The 22160-nt window shown below is 43.9% G+C and overlaps 1 protein-coding gene across 1 annotated transcript in view; it reads right to left on the bottom strand.

Moving 5' to 3' along the window:
- PIK3AP1 (phosphoinositide-3-kinase adaptor protein 1) overlaps positions 1 to 9035 on the bottom strand; it is a 112082-nt gene extending 103047 nt beyond the window's left edge. Inside the window, exons 1-2 of the mRNA XM_023641711.2 lie at positions 8862 to 9035; positions 866 to 1282 (exon numbers count right to left, since the gene is read on the bottom strand). Of these exons, the coding sequence (XP_023497479.1) occupies positions 866 to 1282; positions 8862 to 8874 (430 nt within the window). The 5' untranslated portion in view covers positions 8875 to 9035. The remainder of the gene's footprint in view (positions 1 to 865; positions 1283 to 8861) is intronic.
- Between the last annotated feature and the right edge of the window lie 13125 nt (positions 9036 to 22160).

Here is a 22160-nt window from a genome sequence, read left to right as displayed (position 1 = left end):
GTGAATTCTTGATTCAGTTCATCAAATGGGACAGGAGGTGGATGAGATAAATTAATCCCCAAGTCACGCCAGGAATAACTGAGCATAGTTAAATCGGTCCATAATTTTCCAGGCTTCTTTGCTGGTGTCAGGTACATAAGATCTCAAATGGCAAGAGAACAGAAGATAAACACATAGTCTGCTCAGAGCCCACAGGGAAGCAAAAATAGAAAACAAAAAGAGGAAGAAAAGCCGTGAAATGAATCCATCCCAGAGCACGTCTTCCGTTACTGTTACTCAGAGTGTATGTCACACTTCCTGGGGCCACTGAAGTCATTAGTCCCGGCAGAGAGGAGCAGAATTTTCCCACTTTAAAAGGAGAAACAGGGCAAAAGACAGAAGCTTGGCTGGCAGGAAATAGAGAAGAGGGGTGTTTTCCTATAAACATGTTAGCCAAAAGTGACACATTTTCAACAAAAAACTTAAGGTCACATGATAAAATGGAAGTGGCTTGCAAGCACAAAAGTTGGCAGTCATGTTCCTCACACTCCCAACAAACTAAGTCTCAGCCTCTCACCCCCACTGCCCTCTAGGCTGGAACCTGTGTCCTGTGTAGAAAATTCTAGAAAGAAGGCTTCTGTCCTGGCACAGAACCTGAGGGAAAGTGTTGTCTTCCTGTGGTCCAAGAGACCTATCCTTATCCCATCCCAAGAATAGGCTCTAAGCCAGTAAATATGACTGGGGCACTTAGCACAGTGAGACCTAGGTTCATTTTGTAATATAAATGACTAGTGTTAACGTGACAATGCCTCACCTGCAATGCCTGGGGCCTGGATCAGTCATTTTTCTAGGGCTTGCTTATCTCGACTTGAGAAGAGACCCTTACCTTCAGAAATGGCCTTCTTCACAGCTGCCACATAAGTCTCGGGCTCATCTTCACAGGTGAGCTCCTGCCAGTGTGCCCAATCTGGAAAGAAGTCCAGGAACGCCTCGCTGTCCTGCACGCCGCAGAGCAGCCTCACCATGCGGTGCGGAGGATGGAAGGCTCTCTGCAGCAGGGGCAGCAGGGCTGGCTGCCAGAAGCGCTGCACCAGCTCCGCAGACAGCAGCACCACGATGCAGCGCGAGCTAAGAAAGAAGCTCAAGTCTTCCGCTGAGAAGGAGGCCTCAGGGCCCAGCCTGTAAGTCAGTGTCTTCTGGCTACGGACCTGCCGACTGGACAGGAAAAGGTCCTGGAGGTACTGGCACCATTCCTCGGCATCTGGGCTGTAGACGATGAGGATGTCACATCCTCTGGGCGCCCCTGAGCAAGAACGAGGCACAGGAACATGTTAACATGCCTACTCCTTCTAGGGCTCCCCATGACCTGCAAGATACACCATCCAGACAAGCAGCTTGGACCCACAATCTTCCACGGTCTGCCTCCAGCAAACCTGTCTAATCTCTTTCCCCACTTACAGTCTGTGTTACAACCACACCACACTCTCTGTCTTTGCCCGGACACACATTTCAGATCTCTGCACAAGTTATTGCTTCTGCTGGCATACTCTTCCCCCCCAGCTGATGTATAGGATGCTGCTGCTGATAATAATAATAATAGCAACAGCAAGCACTTCTATAGAGCTTACCATGTTCCAGACGCTCCTCCAAGCACACTGCCTAGAAAACTCATTTAATCATCACGGCAACTTTCTAAGGTAGGTGCTCCTATGAGCCCCATTTTAAAGATGAGAAAACTGAGGTGTGGCAGTTTAAGTAACTTACCCAAGATCCACAGTGGCAGAGTCAGAATTTAAACTCAGACAGTTTGGCCCCAGAACCTGGCTCTTTCCCAAATACAGCAGTTACAAGCACAGGTCTGGAATCAGGCAGCCAGAGTTAGCATCTTGGCTCTGCGAAGTATTAGCTGTGTAATCTCAGGCAAATTATTTAAATATTCTCTTAAACCTCAGTTTACTCACCTGCAAATGGAAATACGATGGCAATATCTATCAGTGTTTTGTGAGAACTGAATTAGATATTTCATGCAGAGTGCGAAGCATAGTGCTCGGCAGGTAGTAAACCGTCAATAATTGGTAGCTAGTATCATTATCCTCCCGTTAACATAAACTGTGCATTAATGTAAAGGGTAACTGTGGTTGAATTAATGCTTTGACCCACACAATACCATTCGTAAGGTGTCCCTACTACACCTGTTCTTTGACAAAGGATTTCTTCTCCCTCTAATAAAGTGACACTGCTGGAAACGGAGTCAAAAGCCTTGGAGAAGCATCGAGTTAAAAAGGACTTTTGGGGGTCACTTGGCCCAAACTCCTCATTTCCAGATAAAAGAAACACTTCATCTGGGAAGACGGAGGAACTTGCTTAAATTTACACTCAGCAAATTAGTCTCGGAGCCAGGACTGAAACTCAGGTTGTCCCCTGGTTCCCAGTCCAGTCCTCTTGCCAACCACCTGCTGCCTCCTATCAGGAACTCTGTCAAGAATCTTATGAGTAATAAATCTTATCTTCCCATTAGCAAAGTTCAGAGAAGCTTGGTTCTTAACGTAAGTGTTACGACTGTTGTGGGTCCTCCTCTCTGCACTAACGCAACAAGCTGTTCTGAGTGATCCGGAAGGGTGAGCGCAGAGGGGGACCCGCTCATCAGTACAACACAACGGGGATCCTTCCTCCCACTCAGAGAAGGAAGCCGGTCAAATTTTGTGAAGCTTGGGAATCATTTAAACTGTGGATTGTCACAATTAAATGCCACCCGTGGACTGCATTTCACTGAGTGGTTCCGGCAGAAAGGTCAGAGGCAGGACTGGGACGAGAGCCGAGGCTCTAAGCTCTAAACAAATCTTGGAAGGAATCCCCTGTCTTGCCCCCATCCACCACCATATTCAAAGTAAACAATGACTTATAAAACATAAACCCAACACAGTTCTGATTTTCCTCCTGACGATGGTAACAAATATTTTTCACTAGCAAATAAAATAAAGTTTGGGGTTTCTTTATTTCATTCTTTTTTTTCCTCCAGTAAGGAAGATTGGCCCTGAGCTAACATGTGTTGCCAATCCTCCTCTTTTTGCTTGAGGGAGATTGTCCCTGAGTTAACATCAATGCCCATCTTCCTCTATTTTGTATGTGTGCCATCACCACAGCATGGCTTGACAAGCAGTGTGGAGGAGAGCTCCTAGGATCCAAACCCACGAACCTCGGGCTGCCACTGAAGCGGAGTGCGCCAACTTAACCACCATGCCACTGGGCCAGGCCCCGGGAGTTTCTTTATTTTTGAAGACGCTGTTTTGCTGGAGCCCTAATCCAGTGCTAAGACAAAACCCAATAGGCTCTGAATAGGAGCAAGTTGATCAGGCTGGGAGTACTCTTGAAGGAAAAGTGGACAGATTTTAGAAATCAGTATTAGCAGGCAATATGGGACTGGAGAAAAACAGTCAGCAATTTCGACAACGCCATGGACATTCGTGGCTCTACCGAGAACTCAATTCTGAGCATGGTCTGCTTCCTCAATTGTGAATAAAACAATCTTTTTTAGAAATGCTTACTCTAGTCCCAAAGTTTAAGCAGATTAAGGATAAAATTTTAATGTGCCAAAGTTGCAGCCTTCCATAAAATAAAATCTTTGCTGATTGGATCTTTTTTTTCTGTGTAGAATATTTCTCCATACCTCAACAGAGAAATAATTTCAGGACTATAGAAGGAATAAAATTGGCAAAGTTAGATAACTGTGGAGCTCACATTGAGAAAAGCAGAGTTAAGGCATCAGAATATATTTTACCTTCTTTCTGCCCCTCCTTCTTATGTGGCTGGTTTATCCTAAGAGGCAAATGTTCCTCTAACGTGAAGTATTGCATGTGAATGTGCATGAGCATGGTCCATCAGGTAGGCAATGTACAAGACTCTACATTTCACATTAATATTAAAGATGCAATGTCAGTGATGCTATGCTCAGAATCTAGTTAAGTGCGAATGTAAGAAGCAGTTGCCACCCCCCACCACACACACACAGACAAATAAACTAGCAGATACCATGTCAACAATTTGTATATGTGGCTTAGAAGGAAAATAAGATCTCATAAAGGGCTGGCTGTGGTCTCATACATTAGTGATGAAGAAGCCATCAGACGAGGATTTCCTAGAGCTTAAGAAGTATCCTTAAGAAGGCAAGCTGGGTCTTGGAACACGGACTGAACAGGAAAGCAATGACTTCACCCTGCTCTGACCATGTGGCCATGAGTGATTTATGCTACTTTTATAAGACAGTGAGCCAAAAGCAAAATAACATGTGTGTGTGTGTGAGGAAGATTGGCCCTGAGCTAACATCTGTTGCCAATCTTCCTCTTTTTGCTTGAGGAAGACTGTCGCTGAGCTAACATCTGTGCCAATCTTCCTCTAGATTATGTGCGACGCTGCCACAGTGTGCCTTGACGAGCACTACTAAGTCCACACCTGGGATCCAAACCTGCGGACCCCGGGCTGCCGAAGCAGAGTGCGCAAACTCAACTACTACATCACCAGGCCTGCCTCCAAAATAACATTTTTAAGATGACAAGTTCTGGGGCCACTGAGGGAATGAGTACTCATTTCACCCTGGACCCTGCCTCACCACCTCCTGCTCCCTTGTTAAGAGCACGCCGCCATACCTGCTGTTCATCAAAGACCTCTAGTCATCAAGGAAAGTTCAAATAACAGGGGAGACTGGGTGTGGAGTACCTGAGAACTTTTTGTACTATCTTCGCAGTTTTTCTCTAAATCTAAAACTTTTAAAGGAAAAGTTTAAAAGTAGAATTTAAATAAAAAGCACTTAAGGGGCTAGCTTCTTCTATATGGAAAACATATTTAAAAAGTCTCATTCCTGGGGTTCTAGTGTTAAATGCGATCCCCCTTTTAGCAAAAGTACTTGAGAAGGAAGTGGTTATTGCCTCAGACTAGCTAATATCACAACTTACTTGGTCACCAACTTGTGGTGTGACTTCAGACCAATATACTAAATCTAAGCAAATTCTGCCTCAATGTAAATGAGGAAAAGGAAATCTATCAGCGAAATCTTCCTGAATTTCACTCTGCTGCTGAAACTGAAAGCTGGAGAAGTTGTAAAAAAGTCCAAAGTGGAAGTTCAAGTCCCTCCATTACAGAGCTGGGTAACAACACAGGACCAAACGCTTTGTCAGCAATTCTCTCTGGTATTGGGGTGGACACCACCTTCTTCAAGGAGAATTCCTTTAACTGTAAGCCATTTCTCCACTTGTGCCAAATGAATCCTCTCTTTTTTGTCTGTTTGTTTATTCAGAGAAATGAAGTACAAGAACTAACAGGGAGTCCATAAATCCTAGACAGAAATGAGGAAAGGTCTTTGTCCCTGTAGAACTTAAAGAACAGGTTTGGCTGTAGAAGGAGAAAGGAATGGATAAAGGTGGAGGCAGGGGCTGGCTGGTGGCAAGAGGGAGTGGCGGTGGTGGGCATAAACACTCTGACTGAAAGAAAGATTCCTTTGAAAGATTCAGAATCCACCTGAGAAGAGAACAGAGAGGAAGGCAGGCAGCTTTTCAAACTCCTCAGTCCAGACCATTTCTTTAGTCTGTAGGTGACTGGCACCCCGGTCATCTGTCCTGGACCCCCATGTTTAAATCTAGCAGCATACCAAGAGGGATGTGAGATAGGGAAGGCGACCAGGATAGGGAGAGATCTGGAAACAACTCATGTGAGGACTTCCAGACGCTTGAAGGTTTCAAGTTTAGAGACTTGGCAGGAGTACTGAGGGACCTCTAGGATCACATGGAAGATCAGATCACAGAAAATTAAAGGTTCCTTCAAACCCTATTGTCCTGTAAGTCCAGGGATGGTGGAAGGATCTGGAGATAAGAGAAGCCTTGGAGAGAGGGGACAGGGAAATGTATAACAGCATTCTTCAAATAGCTGGAGGCTGACACATGGAGGAAAGGATTCTAGTCTTCACCCAACCAGACTTGGCCACTTGGGAAAGTCACTTATGGCCTCTCTCTCATGTGTGAATATAAGAGACCCCATCAGGAACCTAGAGATTATCCCAGAATAGGCTGATTCCATTTCATTTTATCTTGCTTCCCAACTTCTTTCAAGGACAGGAAGCCAAGATCCTCCTTGATTTCAACAAGCAAATATGCCTTTCAAAAAATACACGACTAATGCTTACCTTTAGTGGAAGGGAATTTAAGGAGACCACATGATTTGGCCATAAAACGGAATAAAGTACTAACGCATGCTACAACTTGGATGAACCTTGAAAACATTATGCGCCATAAAAGAAGCCAGTCACAAAAGAACACACACTGTATGATCCCATTCATATGAAAGTACAGAGTAGGGAAATCTACAGAGAAAGGAAGTAGAACTTAGGGCTGGGGAGAAGGTGGGAGAAGGGGTGATAGCTAAAGTGTACAGAGCTTCTTTTTGATGTGATGAAAATATTCTAAAATTGACTGTGGTGATGGTTGCACATAACTGTGAAGATACTAAAAACCACTGGATCATACACTTGAAATGGGAGAACTGTGCAGCATATGAATTGTATCTCAATAAAGCTGTTTAAAAGAAGAAGGAAGAGGAGAATGACAAAGAAGAGGGGGTGGGGGAGAGAGAAGGAAGAGGAGAAGAAGACCACATGGAAGAGTGGCCTGGATGACTCCAGAGCCTACAGCATGTTGGTAAGAGGTGTTCTCATCACTCTCACTCTCACCACTGTGACCCGCCACCATGGGTCCTTGTACCTGCAGACCTCAGGAAGCCCCAAGGGACCCTGGAGGCTTAACTCTCACTTGCAGCACCTGGTGTGGTGTCTCACCACAGAAGATGCTGATGGCAAGAGGATCTGACAGCTCTAACCACTGCACACGTCTACAGAGCCCTAAATAGCCCCAGGTTTGGCCACTGGTCTTGAGTCCCCATCTGAAGGGGAGATACCCTTCTAGCCCCTTCAGCCATACCCACTGGAGCGATGCACACAAGACACTGGACAAGGGTGGTTTTCTCTGCCTCCTCTGCCCAGAGGCCCTCCCAGTTTGTAGTTTCCTGGACTTAGCCCAGGGCTTGTTTCCAGCCATGGAAGAAAGTGAGAGCTTCACTGGTTCATTCTCTGACCTCATCTCCTACTTCTCCCCAGTCACCCACCTACTCAGGCCACCTGCTCCCTCTTCCCTAAATACACCACATACACCTGCTTACTCTTCCTCTGCTTGGAGCACTCTTCCCCAACATGTCCCTCTCTTCAGGTCTTTGCTCAAATGTCCCTTTCTCCATGAGTCCTAACCTGGCCACCTCATTTAAATTTATAACCCCAACCCCCTTTACTCCTCTCTATTGTTTTTCCACTGCCCTTAGCATATCAAGTACTTTCCTTATTAAATGCCTTTCCCCACTACTCCACAAGCTCCATGGGAACACAGCTTATGTCTGTTTTGTTTACTGAATATACATCCAACACCTAGAACAGCACCTGTAAACAGTAGGCATGCAATGAGTATTCGTGGAGTGAATGAATTCTCTCTAGAGATCTCTGCTTCAGCTTTCAAATGGAATGTCTGGACTCTGAACCTACTATTACCAGGGGTTCCATATTCACAATACAGCTTCTTCTGACCTCCAGAGCCCAGCTAGAGAGCCACGAGGCTAATGTTAGCTACTTTCCCACTCCCCTTAAATAATGAGCCTGCATCACCAAATCTAACAGAACTGTCACCATTGGTCTTCTCTACCCCTGCTTCCAGAACACCATTGGAAGGCTAGACCTCAGGGGACCAGGGGAGAGCTGACTCTTCATTCGAGCATCTGCCCATATCTTCCAAGAATGGGACCTTCTCCTGGCTGACTAGATTTTATTTTTCAAGAGGCTTTTCCATCCTGTTTTCACACGTCATCTTCACTAAAACATCATCAGATGGGCTGGGAAAATACAAGGAAGCCCATTTACAAACATGGCATCTCCACTCCTCCCTTCTAGTAATTCCCTGTTTACTTGACACTTTCCTTCACAAGACTATAAACTTGAGAGCTGAGACTAGGCGCGTCCTGGTCACCACTGAGAACACATTTAGGCGCACAATATCCATAAAAGTGCACAGTAAGCACTCATTAGTTGTCTCTATTATCATCATTTTTACTGGTTTGTCTTGGATCTTAGCAAGTGAGTGACTTGCCAAGTGTACAGACTCACCAACTACAAGGGAGCCCAAGACTAACCAGAAAAGAGCCCTGAGGCCGTTTGATGGGTAGATTACCCAGTGGCCTCCCGCTCTCCTCAGTCTCCAAAGTTCTGCAAAGGAGATAGGAAAAATTAAGCTAAAGGAATGCTGTTCCCAGATTCCTATCAAAATTCTAGACGAAAATCAAAGCCTAGGAAGGGGAGGGGAAGCGGGCTTGGGAAGGTGGCCCCAAGGGCGGCCTCCGACCTCCCAATGCCAACCCAAGACTGTCTGAGCGCCCCCTATTGGTCTGATGGGGCCCTAAGAGAAGCATTTCGCCGGAGTAGACAAGTGGTTCTCTCAGCCTTCTTTCACCTTTTCTCTAGGTTCCCAGAGTTGGCCGAGGAGGGAAAATGACCCTCAGAAGCTCCGAGAGCCCGTGATGGAGGGAGAAAAGGAGAGTTAGACGACGGGGAACCGGGGAGGGTCAGGAAGGGGCTGAAGAGAATCGCGCAACAGGCTGGGAAGGGGAACGTGGAAAGTTGGGGTGGAAGTTTGCAACAAGGAACAGATAAAAGGAGAGAAAGAAGAGATCCCGCACCCAAGAAGCAGACAGCATTAAGAGAGGGACTGAGCTCGAGGGCTGCGGTGGGTGAGAGCGCGCGGGGGGAGGAAGGGGCGCGCCCGCGGGAGGCTGGGGCGAGGAGCCGGCGCCGGGATACGCACCTGAGGCTGCCATGCCGCGGGGCGCAGCTCACGGGCCCGGTTCGCGCGGGCGCGATCCCCGGGGGCGGGAGCCGGGCCGGCGGCGTCCCTGGGCGCGGGGCGGGCGGGGGCGCCGGGCTCCGCGCACCACCAGCCGCCGCTCTGGCGCTTCCTCCCGACGGGCAGCGAGGACTCGCCGCGAGGGCGTGTCCACAGGGCCCGCCCCGCCTGCGGAGCTCGGCCCGCGGCACCTGCACGCGCGGCCGTTGGGGAGGGGAAGTGAGAACCCCTCTGGGCCCGGCCGCTGGCCAGCTCCGGACACGGCCCCCGCTCCCGCTTCGCTCGGGGCGGGGAGGAGGCAGGGGGCTTCGTGCCACGTGCGCCCCTCTCCCCGTGAAACCAGCCTGAAGGGCCACCAAAGGGCAGCGCGAGGTGGAGGGGTTGTTGAGAGGGAGGGATAAAAAAGGATGAATAGCCCGGCCTCTGTGACCCAGGGCAGGGGTCGTCGTATATGAGCCCAGCTGGCCATCTCCCCATTCCCTGGGGCTTTCTCCCTGAGCCTCTGCTCTGGCAGGAAAGGGCAGGGGGCAGGAAGGGGAAGAGGCACCTTCTCTGGCACCTGGGCCTGGGTCTTGGCGTTGCCCTTGATTGCCCTCCAGTAGCCTTTGTGTAATTCCTTGGACCTCGTCTCCTGATGGCACAGGAGCATTCATGATAATCTGCGATAAATGCACAACATAGTTGTATATGGCTTTTATGCCTTAACACCTATCACTGTCTTCATGTTAAAGCAGATGAAACAAGGCAAATGCCTTGCTCAGACTCCACAGGGAGGGCATGCTCCCCCAGGTTCCAAACCAGGCGTGTCTGAGTCCAGAGCCAGAGCTCTCTTTTTTTTTAACATTTTATTTTTCCTTTTTCTCTCCAAAGCCCCCTGGTACATAGTTGTATATTTTTAGTTGTGGGTCCTTCTAGCTGTGGCATGTGGGATGCCGCCTCAGCATGGCTCAAGGAGTGGTGCCATGTCCGGGCCCAAGATTCAAACCCGGGAAACCCTGGGCTGCCGGAGCAGAGTGCCACAACTTAACCACTGGGCAATGGGGCCAACTCCCCAGAGCCAGACCTCTTAACCTTAACCCTTGCACTCAGCTGCGACTTCCTCTCCTCCTCCCTTTGCCTGCTCCTGGAATTGATCCAATCACGCTGTGCCCTTGGAGTCACCAACAATGCTGGGTCCAGAGGATGGCTCTAGAGAGCAAAGATGAGGGAAAGATACGGTTCAACCATGGCGGAAATAAATGAAACGGATTTAATAATGGAAATATCAGGGTTGAGGCTGAGAATTAGTTTTCTACTGCTACCATAACAAATTACCACAAACTTAGTGGCTTAAAATAACGTAAATTTATTATCTTACGGTTCTGTATTTCATGAGTTGCATTGGGCTAAAATCGAGGTGTTGGCAGGGTTGAGCTCCTTTCTGGTGGCTCGGAGAGGATCTATTTCCTTGCCTTTTTCAGCTTCTAGAGACTACCTACATTCCTTGGCCCCTTCCTCCATCTTCAAAGCCATCAGCATAACATCTGCCTGACCCTGCTTCCCACATCACCTCTCTCTCTGACTCTTTCCACTGCCTGCCTCTTCCGCTTTTAAGGACTCGAGCAATTACATTGATCCCACCCAGATAATCCAGGAAACCTTAACAGTAACCTTAATACCCTCTACAACATTAATTATACTTTGCAGTGTAACATAAATTCACAGGTTCTAAGGGTTAGAACATGGACATCTTCGGGAAGCCATTACTCTGCCTACCACAGGCCTGGAATTGCAAAAGAGGAGATGAGATCGCTACCTGCTATACTTACACCTGTTCCCCATGTTCAGGGTTTCTCTGGCCTCCAGACCAGGTTACTGGCCCCCTGACACACACACACATCATGCACTGTCGCAGCCCTGTACTGTTCTTGAGTAGAAATTATATAGATATTTTTTGGCAATTACATATTTTAATTTATGTCTCCTCCATTCAACTATAAGTCCCTCGGAGGCGTATCCAACTCTGTTTTTTTCACCATGGAACCTCCAGAACTTAGAGCCGACTCTGGCCCAGAGAATATACTCAGAAAGTATTTGAATGAGTGAATGAATGAATAGGACCAAGAAATCCTTAAATTTGAGGCAGAAAGATAGAAGGGAATTTTCAGGCACTGAAAATCTTGGAATCCTAAGCTTGGAGGAGGGGAATATAAATGTCAAAAAGAAGCTGTACGTAATAAAAGCCATGGGAGGAAGGAAAATGGTGAGCTAAAGTTTGGAAATGTTGAGTTTGAGGTGCCCACAGGATATCCTAGAGGCCTTCTCTAATCGCAGAACAGAGAGATGGGGGCTTAGGACCTGGCCGGGGTGACCCCCTTGGAGTTGAAGCTACATAAGTGGATGGGGGAGAGGGAACAGAGAGCAAGAGCCTGGCCTCAGGAGAAGAGCCATGGGGAAGGACTGTGCTCAGGAACCACGGAAAGAAGATTCTGTAGAGAGACCAGAGGATCCAGAGAGGTAGGATAAGAGGCAGGATGGAAAAACTGGGAGGCCAAGGAAGGAGGGTTTTGAGGAGAAGGTTCTTGGTAGTGTGGATCACTGTGAGGATGAGATCTGATATAAAAACAACAGGCTGCTGAGGTCACCAGTAACATCCAGGAGTCCAACCTGGAACAGTGGAACCTGGACTGCTGGAGGATGAGGAGAGGGAGCTGGTGGTGAGGAAGGCAGCTTGAAACAGGGCACAGAGATCTGGGCTGAAAGGCAGGGCCCCCAGATTCTTATCTCAGCCCTCTGCATTCTCTTCAAGCCCGCAGTAGGGACTTAGGCAAGCTGTAAACTCCAGAAGTCCTCCATTTCCTCAGATATACAATGAGGGCACTCCAGTTCAGAAGATGCTAGGGCTCTGTGGAATATCCTATTTGGAAAACCTTGTTTGAACACTGGTCTTCCAGACTCTGCCCTCTCCCTGCACCCTTCCTCACTCTTCGCAAGCCTCTGGACCTGGATGGTCTGTGTTCCTTGTCGGAGAAATTTCTGTTGACTGTGTATTCATCCATTTGAGATCATCTCCCCTGATCCTGCACACACACACTATCCAAATGCATGGTCCTCCTTCCAGCTCCAGATGTTAGGAGTGAAGGCCCTTTGCTGCTTCACAACCAAGAGAATCTGGACAACTTTGAACTGAAAGGATACTTCTATACTTGTTACCACCGTTAGAGGACATCTGCCAGTCATGGATAAGGTTTTGGGTGGGGGGTCCGCTGTCCAAACTGAACACTCCCACTGCTGCACAGCACTGACCTGTGGAATCTGGCCGGGAAGGGGACTCAGAGGCTGACATTCCCTCGCTGAGATGACATAACTAGTCCCTGACGCTGACAGTTCCTCCCAGTGTCTTTGTAGAGCAGGTGGGGTCGGATTGGGGGAAGTGGTGTCTGTTTCTTCACCTTCATTTGACGGTTTTTGCAGAACGTGGGGGGAGGGTGGCTGTCCCCCTCCCCCAGAGGACCCTGCTCTGCCCTGGGCACTGGCTCTCTGGGCAGGCTCTGCCGTCAATCCCTCCAGCACCAGAGGGCCTGAGGATGGGGTCTAGGCAGGATGGAGAACCCAGACTTGGCTGCCGCCCTACAGTCTCGTTTGGCTTGGCAAATAGGAAAGGCCAGAGAGATGAACGTGTCATCTAAGGGACAGGGATGAGGAGGGGGGAAGAAACCCCTGTTTCTTATTCTCCAAGGTGTTATTTCATAATCTGTCAGGCCTGGGACCAGAGCCTTTTTCCTGGTTATCAAGACTTCACTTGCTAGGACAAAAGGTAGAGGTGGAGAAGCATGCCATTCATCTTAATTCATCTTAATTCTCATAACTATCCTATGAGGAAGGTACTAAAAGTCTACCTACTTTACATTTACCCATTTATATGTGTAGCTTGTCCAAGGGCACAACTAGTAAATTGCAGAGCTGAGTTTTGAACACAGATGGTCTAGCTCCAGAGCCCGTGCTTCTGCCACTAGAGTGGGTGGGACATGCTTGAAACAGGCCCTGCTGTGATCTGAAGGGCCCCACAAGTCACCACTGGCCTGTGTTGGCATCATCTCCTATTGCAAGTGGGCAAGGCAGTAGCTCTCTGTCTCCTATGAGTTTGCCCTGCTCTGCCAGGAGTACCTTACACTCATGAAACATGAGCATCAGGAAAGGGCCCTCCCTCGGAGCATCCCCTACCTCTGCCCACCTCCCTGTCAGTGTCCCATAAGACTGTCAGCCCTTGAGGGCAGGCTATGGCTCTTTCACGATTGTATCTCCGGTGCCTGACATAGGGCCCAGCACATAGTAGCTGTTCAACAAGCATTAGTTGTTTGTTTTTAAATGATCAAGTCCAACCTGCTCATTGTATAAGTAAAGACTCTGATATGCAGGTTAAGTGACCTGCCCAAGGTCCCACAACCTTTGTCTGAGGCTTTTCCCTTACTTTGATTGGAAGATCAAGGAGACCGCGAAGGTTCCACCCGAATAGGGTGGAGCATGTGAAGACTGGACTATATGGGACAGGTCAGTGGGCCATCACAGGTGGGGGCAGGGAAAAGGAGTTCCAGAGCACCAGGAGCTTGGTTTCACCTTGTGAACACCCTGGATTTATAAAGACTGGTGCCTTTTCTTCCTACTTGAGACAATTTCAGCCCAATCCAGTGGGGCTTCATATTAAAACCTGAAGCAGGCTATTTCGGGACATTCATGGCTTTTTAGGAACAAGTAGCTTTGCAGGTGAAGCCTAGAAGCCTAGCCACCTAGCCCTCTTGCAAGAGTGAAAACTTCTTCCCTAATCACCAAAATGGCCGCTCCCCATACAGGTTCTGCCACAGCCCAAGGGCCCCTCCTTGGGCCATTCTGAGCAACGGCAGTGCCCATTTCCATGCCCTGGGTCTCAAGTTCAGAGAAATAAAATGTTGTCAGGCATCTGCTATGTAACCAGCTCTGCTCAGGGCGCTGTCACTTATTCAGCTTTCATGGATCTTTACCTCTAACCTGTGAGGTAGGCATATTATTATCATCCCATTTTACAGGTGAAGAAACTGAGGCTCCAATAAGGTAATTCGCCTGACCTCTGGTTATTTGGTTAGTAAGTGTCAAAACTAGACTTTGAATTCAAATCCATTGGTTACACGAGAGCTGCCTCCCTTGTCATTGCATTATGATTCAGAAGCCATGCCAGCTATCCTGTGCTAGTTCCATGATCCCCAACCCAACAGTTACCTTAGTAACAAGAAAAAGCAGTGTCACAGAGATGGCTGGTTGCTGATCCCTTGTTTCTGAGTAACAGAATCCCAGTTTTATTTGGGGGCAGCAAGACTCCATTCTCCAGCCTCTCTTCCAACTTAGAGGAGGCCAATAAGATGTAAATGGAAGTCATTGACTGTCCAGAAAATTTTATAGAGTGCTTTACTCTTTCTCTCTTTTTGGTTTTCCCTTTCTGCCTTTCTCTCTCTCTTTTAGCTCCTGCCAGAAATGTGAATGTGTTGGCTGGAGATTCAACAGCTCTGTTAGATTATGAGGTGACTGTGTGTATGGAAGCCACACACTAAGGACAGTAGAGCGGAAAGATGAGCAGAGTCTGGTCCCCTACTGACCATGGAGCTCCCAAACAAGCCCCAGGTTTCCCACCTCTGAATTCTTTTACATGAAAGACAAATACACACATCTCTGTCTTGCTTGAGACATGATTATTTTCGTGCTCTGCTACATGTAGCCAAACCTAATTCTTCACTGCTATAGGAACGGAAGATAACATTTATTGAGCATGAGGTATAATGCAAGAACTTTCTTATGCTATCTCAATTAGTCCTTATGATACTTCTGCATCGTAGGTATTATCCCCACTTCACAAATGAAGAAACTGAGATTCAGAGCTGTTAGATCATTTTTCCAGGGTCATTCAGCAGGTAGCAGAACTGGGATTCAAACCCAGCTCAGTCTGATCTCAAAGTCCATGGTCTCCTCACAGCACGGTGACATATTGAAAGCCTTCAGAGAGTTAGTTACAAGTACTTCCTGAGGGCATGTGGGTGCTCTCACTGGGGGGGTCAAGTCACATGCAGATGGTGCCTTCACTCGTGCATGAAAGCATATCTTGCACATTTTCTACTTCTGCCTTCTGAGGTACTGAAGCAGAAAGTCTAGGCAGCTATGATAAAAATTGAACTTGGCCTCATAGTCTCTTAGAGTATTCGAGTTGGGAAAGACCCTAGGAGGTCGGTCTTATTGGACACATGTGGAAACTAAGGCCAAGACAGGCAAAATGGTCTTTCTAATGTCATATATTGAGTTGGAGGCAGAATCAGGACTAGAATCCTGGTCCTGATTCCTAGTCTGGTGTGGTTTTTTTGTTTTGGGCGTTTTTTGGTGAGGAAGATTGTCTCTGAGCTAACATTTGTGCCAATCTTCCTCTGTTTTGTATGTGGGATGCCACCACAGCATGGCTTGATGAGTGGTGTGTAGGTCTGTGCCCAGGAACTGAACCCACGAACCCCAGGCCGCCAAAGTGGAGGACACAAACTTAACCACTATGGCACCAGGCTGGTACCTTTTTCTTTTTTAGTTACTTCTGACCACCTTTTTTTTCCCTACCAGTAAAAAACAGCAAATGCAAAAATCCTGTCCTTGATCTGATGCTTTAACTTTATAGTTCTTTCCCATAAATCTACCACAAACTCCTGGAGAGTTAAACCAAACTTGAATGCCTGGAATAAGCCCCATTTGGTCATGATGTATCATCCTTTTTATATGTTGCCAATTTACTAATATTTTGTTAAGGACTTTTGGATCCGTGTTCATGGGGGATATTGGTCTGTAATTTTCTTTTCTGTAATGTCTTTTGTTAGTTTTTGGTATCAGGATTAATCTGGCCTCATAAAACAAATTTAGTATTATTCACTTCTCCACTATTTTCAAATAGAGAAAGATTGGTGTAATTGTGTTCTTAAGTGTTTGGTAGAATTAACCATTAAAATGATCCAGGCCTAAGTTTTTCTTTGTGAGAGGTTTTGTAAGTGTTTTCGATTTCCTCTGTAGATATAGGGCTCTTCAGATTTTACACTTCATCTTGTGCCGGTATTGATAAGTTGTATTTTTCAAGGACTTTGTACATTTAAGTTTTTAAAATTTATTGATATGAAGTAATTCATAATATCTCCTTATTATCTTTTTAAGGTCCGTAGGAATTGTAATGATAGTCCCTCTTTTATTTCTGATATTGGTAATTTATCTATCTCTGAGTCTAGACAGACATTTGTCATTGACCTTTCTAAAGAACCAACTTTTGGTTTTGTTAATTTTTCTTTTGTTTGTTTTCTACTTCATTGGTTTCTGCTCTTTATTATTTCCTTCCTCCTACTCACTTTGCTCTTACAAATCCATGCTATAGTAAATTTCCTTGAACATATTTCTTTATGTACTGGTGTTATTCTTTCTTTAGGATAGACTACAAAAAGTAGTATTGCTGGATTGTGGGATATGTGCACTTATTATTATTATTTTTTTTTTTTTTTGAGGAAGATTAGCCCTGAGCTAACTACTGCCAGTCCTCCTCTTTTTTGCTGAGGAAGACTGGCCCTGAGCTAACATCTGTGCCCATCTTCCTCTGCTTTCTATGTGGGACGCCTGCCACAGCATGGCTTGCCACGCGGTGCCATGTCTGCACCCAGGATCCACACCAGCGAACCCCAGGCCGCCGAATCGGAACGTGTGCACTTAACTGCTGCGCCACCAGGCTGGCCCCTGCACTTTTGAATACATACTGTTGTAATCCTTTCCAGAGAGGCTGTAGAAATCTACATTCCACACCCATATTGATAGTCTCATCAATCTTTTTTATATTTGCCAATCTGATGAATCTAAATGCTATCTTCTTTATTATGCTAATTTGCATTTCCTTGAATACCAGTGACACTGAGAATCTTTTCATATCACTGATGATTTACACTTTTTTTCTAGGAGTGCCTGTTGATGTGCTTTGTCAAATTTTAATTGATTGTCTTTTCTTTTAATTGGTTTGTAGGAGCTAAGGTACATTTGCAACATTCGCCATTTGTCATCTGTATTTTAAGCATTTAGTCTATCATTTGTCTTTTGATTTTGTTTATAGTTTCTTTCGCCATACAAAAACATGTTCATTTTTAAGAAGTGATGTAAGACTGTTGTTTTTAGATGGTAACCCTGAGGGTTTCTGGATTTTATCTTTTGCTTCAGAAGGTCTTCTTTACTTTATAATTTTATAAATAATTCTTTACATTTGTATCTAATGTTTTTATTTTTCACAGTTAGACTTTAATCCATCTGGAATTTATTTTCGCATACGTTGTGGGGTAGAAGTGTAACCGTGTCTTCTTCCAGATGGATAGTCAGCTCTGCCAGCACCGTATATGAGTAAAGCATCTTTCCCCCTCTAAATGAAATGTCATCTTGATTTATATTGAGTTTCCATTTGAATTTGTTTCCGGACTCTTTATTAGGTTCCACTTGTATTATTTATTCTTGTGCTATACATATGGTTTTATTATCATAGCAGTATAGTAAGTTTTATTATCTGGTATATAAGGTAGGAATTGTGTTTAGCTAGTAACGCAGATACAAATAATAGAACCTTAAACAAGAAATAAGTTTATTTCTTTCATGTAAAAGAAGTCTAGTAGAGTAAGACCAGTGTTGGCATGATAGCACCATGTTCATCAAGAACTCAGGCTCTTCCTATCACTCTGCTCAGCCATCCTTAGCCCTGACTTTCACCCTCAGGATCTCCTTGCACTCCAAGATGGCTGCTGAAGCTCCAGCCATGTGTCCCTTATTCCAGGCAGGAAGCAAACAGAGTGGGGAAGGGCTAAAAGGGCACATGCCAGCTGTCTGACCTCCTTTTTAGGAGCTTTTTGGAAAGTCTCACCTAACAGGTTTATTTATACCCCTATCTGAGAGGGAAGCAGAGAAATAAAGTCTTTTAGTTTCTGGATATTGAGTGCAAACCTAGTTAGTCTCAGCCACATCTAATAAGGTAAACCCCCCACCATATTCTTTTTTTGTTTTTGTTATTCTCAGACATTTATGTTTTTTGTATTAGACTTGATGTTTTAGAACAGTTTTAGATTTATAGAAAAATTGAGGCGACCATACAGAGAGTTTGCATATACCTCCTTCCCATGTACCCTTCCACCCCACTCCTACACAGGTTCCCCTTTTATTGACATCTTGCTTTAGTGTGGTACACTTGTTACAATTAAGGAACCAATAGTGACAGCATTACTGTTAACTGAAGTCCACAATTTACATTAAGGTTGTCTGTATTGTACATTTCTATGGGTTTTGACTAACGCATGATTTCAGGTGTCCACCATTACCCTATCATACAGAATTGTTTCACCACACTAAAAATCCACTGTGCTTCACTTATTCATTCCACCCCCCAGCACCCCTGAACAGCCAGCCGCTTATCTTTTTACTATCTCCATAGTTGGCCTTTTCCCAAATATCACACAGTCTGTAGCTTTCAGACCAGCTTCTTTCACTCAGCAATATGCATTTAAGTTTCCTCCACGTCTTTTAGTGGTTTGAGAGCTCATTTCTTTCTGTCACTGAATGATACGCTATTGTACTGTCTTGATATACCACAATTTATTTGTCCATTTACCTATTGAAGGACATCTTGGTTGCTTCCAGTCTTTGGCAAGTATGATTAAAGCTGCTATAAACATTTGTGTGCAGGTTTTTATGTGGACATAATTTCAACTCAATTGGGTAAATACCCAGAACACAGTTGCTGGATTGTGTGGCAAGATTATGTTTAGCTTTGTAAGAAATTGCCAAACTATCTTCCAAAATGGCTGTACTCTTTTGCATTCCTCTCAGCAATGAATGAGAGCTCGTGTTGCTCTGCATCCCCTCCAGCATTTGGTGTTATCAGTATTTTGTATTTTACCCATTCTCATAGTTTTGTAGCAGCATTTTATTGTTGTTTTAATTCATAGCTCACTAATGACATATGATGCCGAGTATCTTTTCATATACTTATTTGCCACTGAATATTTTCTTTGGTGAGGTGTCTAATTCAGATCTTTTGCCCATTTTTTAAATCAGGTTGCTTGTTTTCTTATCGGTGAGTTTTGAGAGTTCTTTGCATATTTGACATACAACCCTTTATCAGATATGTATTTTACCAATATTTTCTCCAAATCTGTGGTTTGTCTTTTCATTCTCTGAACAGTATCTTTCACAGAAGTTTTTTATTTTGATAAAGCCCATCTTATCAATTTTTTCTTTCATGGATTGTGCTTTTGGTTTTGTATCTAAAAAGTAACAGCCAAACCCATGGTGATCTAAATTTTCTCCTCTATTATCTTATAGAAGTTTTATAGTTTTGTCTTTTACATTTAGGTCTATGATTCATTTTGAGTTAATTTCTGTGAAAGACATAAGATTCTGTGTCTAAATTCTTTTTTTTTTTTTTTTTTTGCGTATGGATATCCAATTTTCCAGCACCATTTGTTGAAAAGACTATCCTTTCTCCGTTGAATTACCTTTTCTCCTTTGTCAAAGATCAGTTGACTGTATATTGTGTGGGTCTCTGTCTAGGTTCTCTATTCTGTTCCGTTGATCTATTTGTCTGTTCTTCTGCCAATATCACACAGTCTTGATTACTGTAGTTTTATAATAAGTCTTAAAGTTGGGTAGTGTCAACCCTCCAACTCTGTTCTTCTTCAGCATCAAGTTGGCTATTTTGGGTCTGCTTTCTGTATAAACTTTAGGATCAGGTTGTTGATAACCACAAAATAACTTGCTAGGCTTCTGATTGGGATTGAATTTAATCTATAGATCAAGTTGAGGAGAAGTGACATCTTAACAATATTGAGTCTTTCTATCCATGAACTTGGAATATTTCTCCATTCATTTACATCTTCATTGATTTCTTTCATCAGACTTTTGTAGTTTTCTTCATAGATTCTGTGTATATTTTGTTAGATTTATACTTAAGTATTTCTCTTTTTTTTCAGTGCTAATGTAAGTGGTATTGTGTTTTTAATTTCAAATTCCAATTGTTCATTGCTGGTATATAGGAAAGCAACTGATTTATGTATATTAACCTTGTCATCTTGCAATCTTGCCATCATAGTTTACTAGTCCCAGTAAGGGTTGTTTTGGGTTTTTTTTTTTTTTTGTCAATTCCTTGGGATTTTCTGCATAGACAATCATGTCTTCTGTGAACAAAGTTTTATTTCTTCTTTACCAATCTGTACGTATTTTATTTCATTTTCTTGTTCTTTTGTATTGGCTAGGACTTCCAGTACAATGTTGAATAGAAGTGGTGAGAGGGGATATCCTTGGCTTGTTCCTGATCATAGGGGGAAAGCATCTATTTTCTCACCATTAACAATGATTCTAGCTTCTAAGTTTTTTGCAGATGTTCTTTGTTGAATTGAGGAAGTTCCATTCTAGTCTCAGTTTGCCGAGAGTTTTTATAATGAATGGGAATTGGATTTTGTCAACTGCTTTTTCTGCATCTATTGATATGGTCATTCAGTTTTTCTTCTTTAGCCTGTTGATGTGATGGATTATATTAATTGATTTTTGCATGCTGAACTAGCTTTGCATACCTAGAATAAATCCCACTTGGTTGTGGTGTATAATTTTTTTAATACATTTTTGGATTTGATTTACTAATATTTTGAGTATTTTTGCATCTGTGTTCATGAGAGATATTGTTCCATAGATTTCCTTTCTTGTAATGTATTTGTCTGATTTTGGTATTAGAGTAATACTGGCCTCATAGAATGAGTTAAGAATTGTTCCCTCTGCTTCTATTTTCTGGAAGAGATTCTAGAGAATGGTAGCATTTCTTCTTTAAATGTGTGGTAGGATTCACCAGTGAACCCATCTGGGCCTGGTGTTTTTTGTTTAAGAAGGTTACTAATTATTGATTCAATTTCTTTAACAGCTATAGGCCTATTTAGATTATCTATTTCTCCGTGTGTGAGTTTAGTAGTTTGCATTTTTGAATGAATTAGTCCATTTCATCTACGTTATCAAATTTGTGGGCATAGAGTTTTTTCATAATACTCTTTTATTATCCTTTTGATGTCTGGTACAGATGACTCCTCTTCCATTTCTGTTAGTTATTTATGTCTTCTCTCTCTGTTTCTTACTTAACTCTGGCAAGAAGTTTATCATTTTTATTGATTTTTTTCCAAAGAGCCAGCTTTTAGTTTCATTGATTTGTCTCTGTTGTTTTCCTGTTCTTAATTTTATTGACTTCTACTCTAATTGTTATTGTTTCTTTCCTTTTGCTTGCTTTAGGCTTATATTCCTCTTTTAGCTCTGATTTCCTAAAGTGGAAGCTTAGATTATTGATTTTTAGATCTTTCTTCTTTTCTAATATATACATACAATGCTACATTTCCCTCTAAGCATTGTTTTGCTGCAGCCCACAACTTTTGATGTTATATTTTCATTTTCATTAAGTTCAAAATATTTTTTCAGTTTCTCTTGAGTCTTTATCTTTGACCCATTTATTATTTAGAAGCGTGTTGTTTAATCTCCACATATTTTGGAATTTTCTGACTATCTTTCTGTTATCGATTTCTAGTTTGATTCCATTGTGGTTTGAAAGCATGCTTTTATATGACTTTCATTCTTTTAAATTTGTTAAGATGTATTTTGTGGCCCAGACATTTATTTTTTAATGAATTTTCCAATCTCTTTGTCCAGTTTATTTTCAATTTCCTTTTTTAGATGAAACAAGAGTGGCAAAATGTTGATATTTGTTAGGTCTGGATGATGGAAACATGGGGCCTCACTATATTATTTTCTCTACTTTTGTGCATATGTGAAAATTTCCATAATAAAAAGTTTTTTAAAAAAATACTTAAAACTCTAACACAGTTTCTGACACATAGTAAGGGATAAGCCCTCTAGGATAAGCCATCACCATCATCATCATCAAACACTGTTTTGGGGCTTTGTATCTCCTCCATTTCCAACTTCTTCCTCTCCAGATACTCTGTCCGATTATTATTTAAACATAGTTAAGTCTCCCTCCATTCTTCTCTTCCACTTCACAGCTCAGTCATGTTTGACTCTGTTGACTTGTTAGTTCTTGTGTGTGTGTCTCTCTCCCTTTGGCTTCTGGGCCACCACTTCTCCCAGTTTACGTCTGATCTCTCATTCTGTCTCCTCTGTGGACAGTTTTTCTCCACTTGCTCCATATGCATTGGTGCTTCCCAGGGTTCTATCTCAGGCCCGCTT

This window comes from Equus caballus, chromosome 1, assembly GCF_041296265.1.
Source record: "Equus caballus isolate H_3958 breed thoroughbred chromosome 1, TB-T2T, whole genome shotgun sequence".
Classification (NCBI taxonomy): Eukaryota; Metazoa; Chordata; class Mammalia; order Perissodactyla; family Equidae; genus Equus; species Equus caballus.
This window is presented reverse-complemented; position numbering and strand designations above follow the sequence as displayed.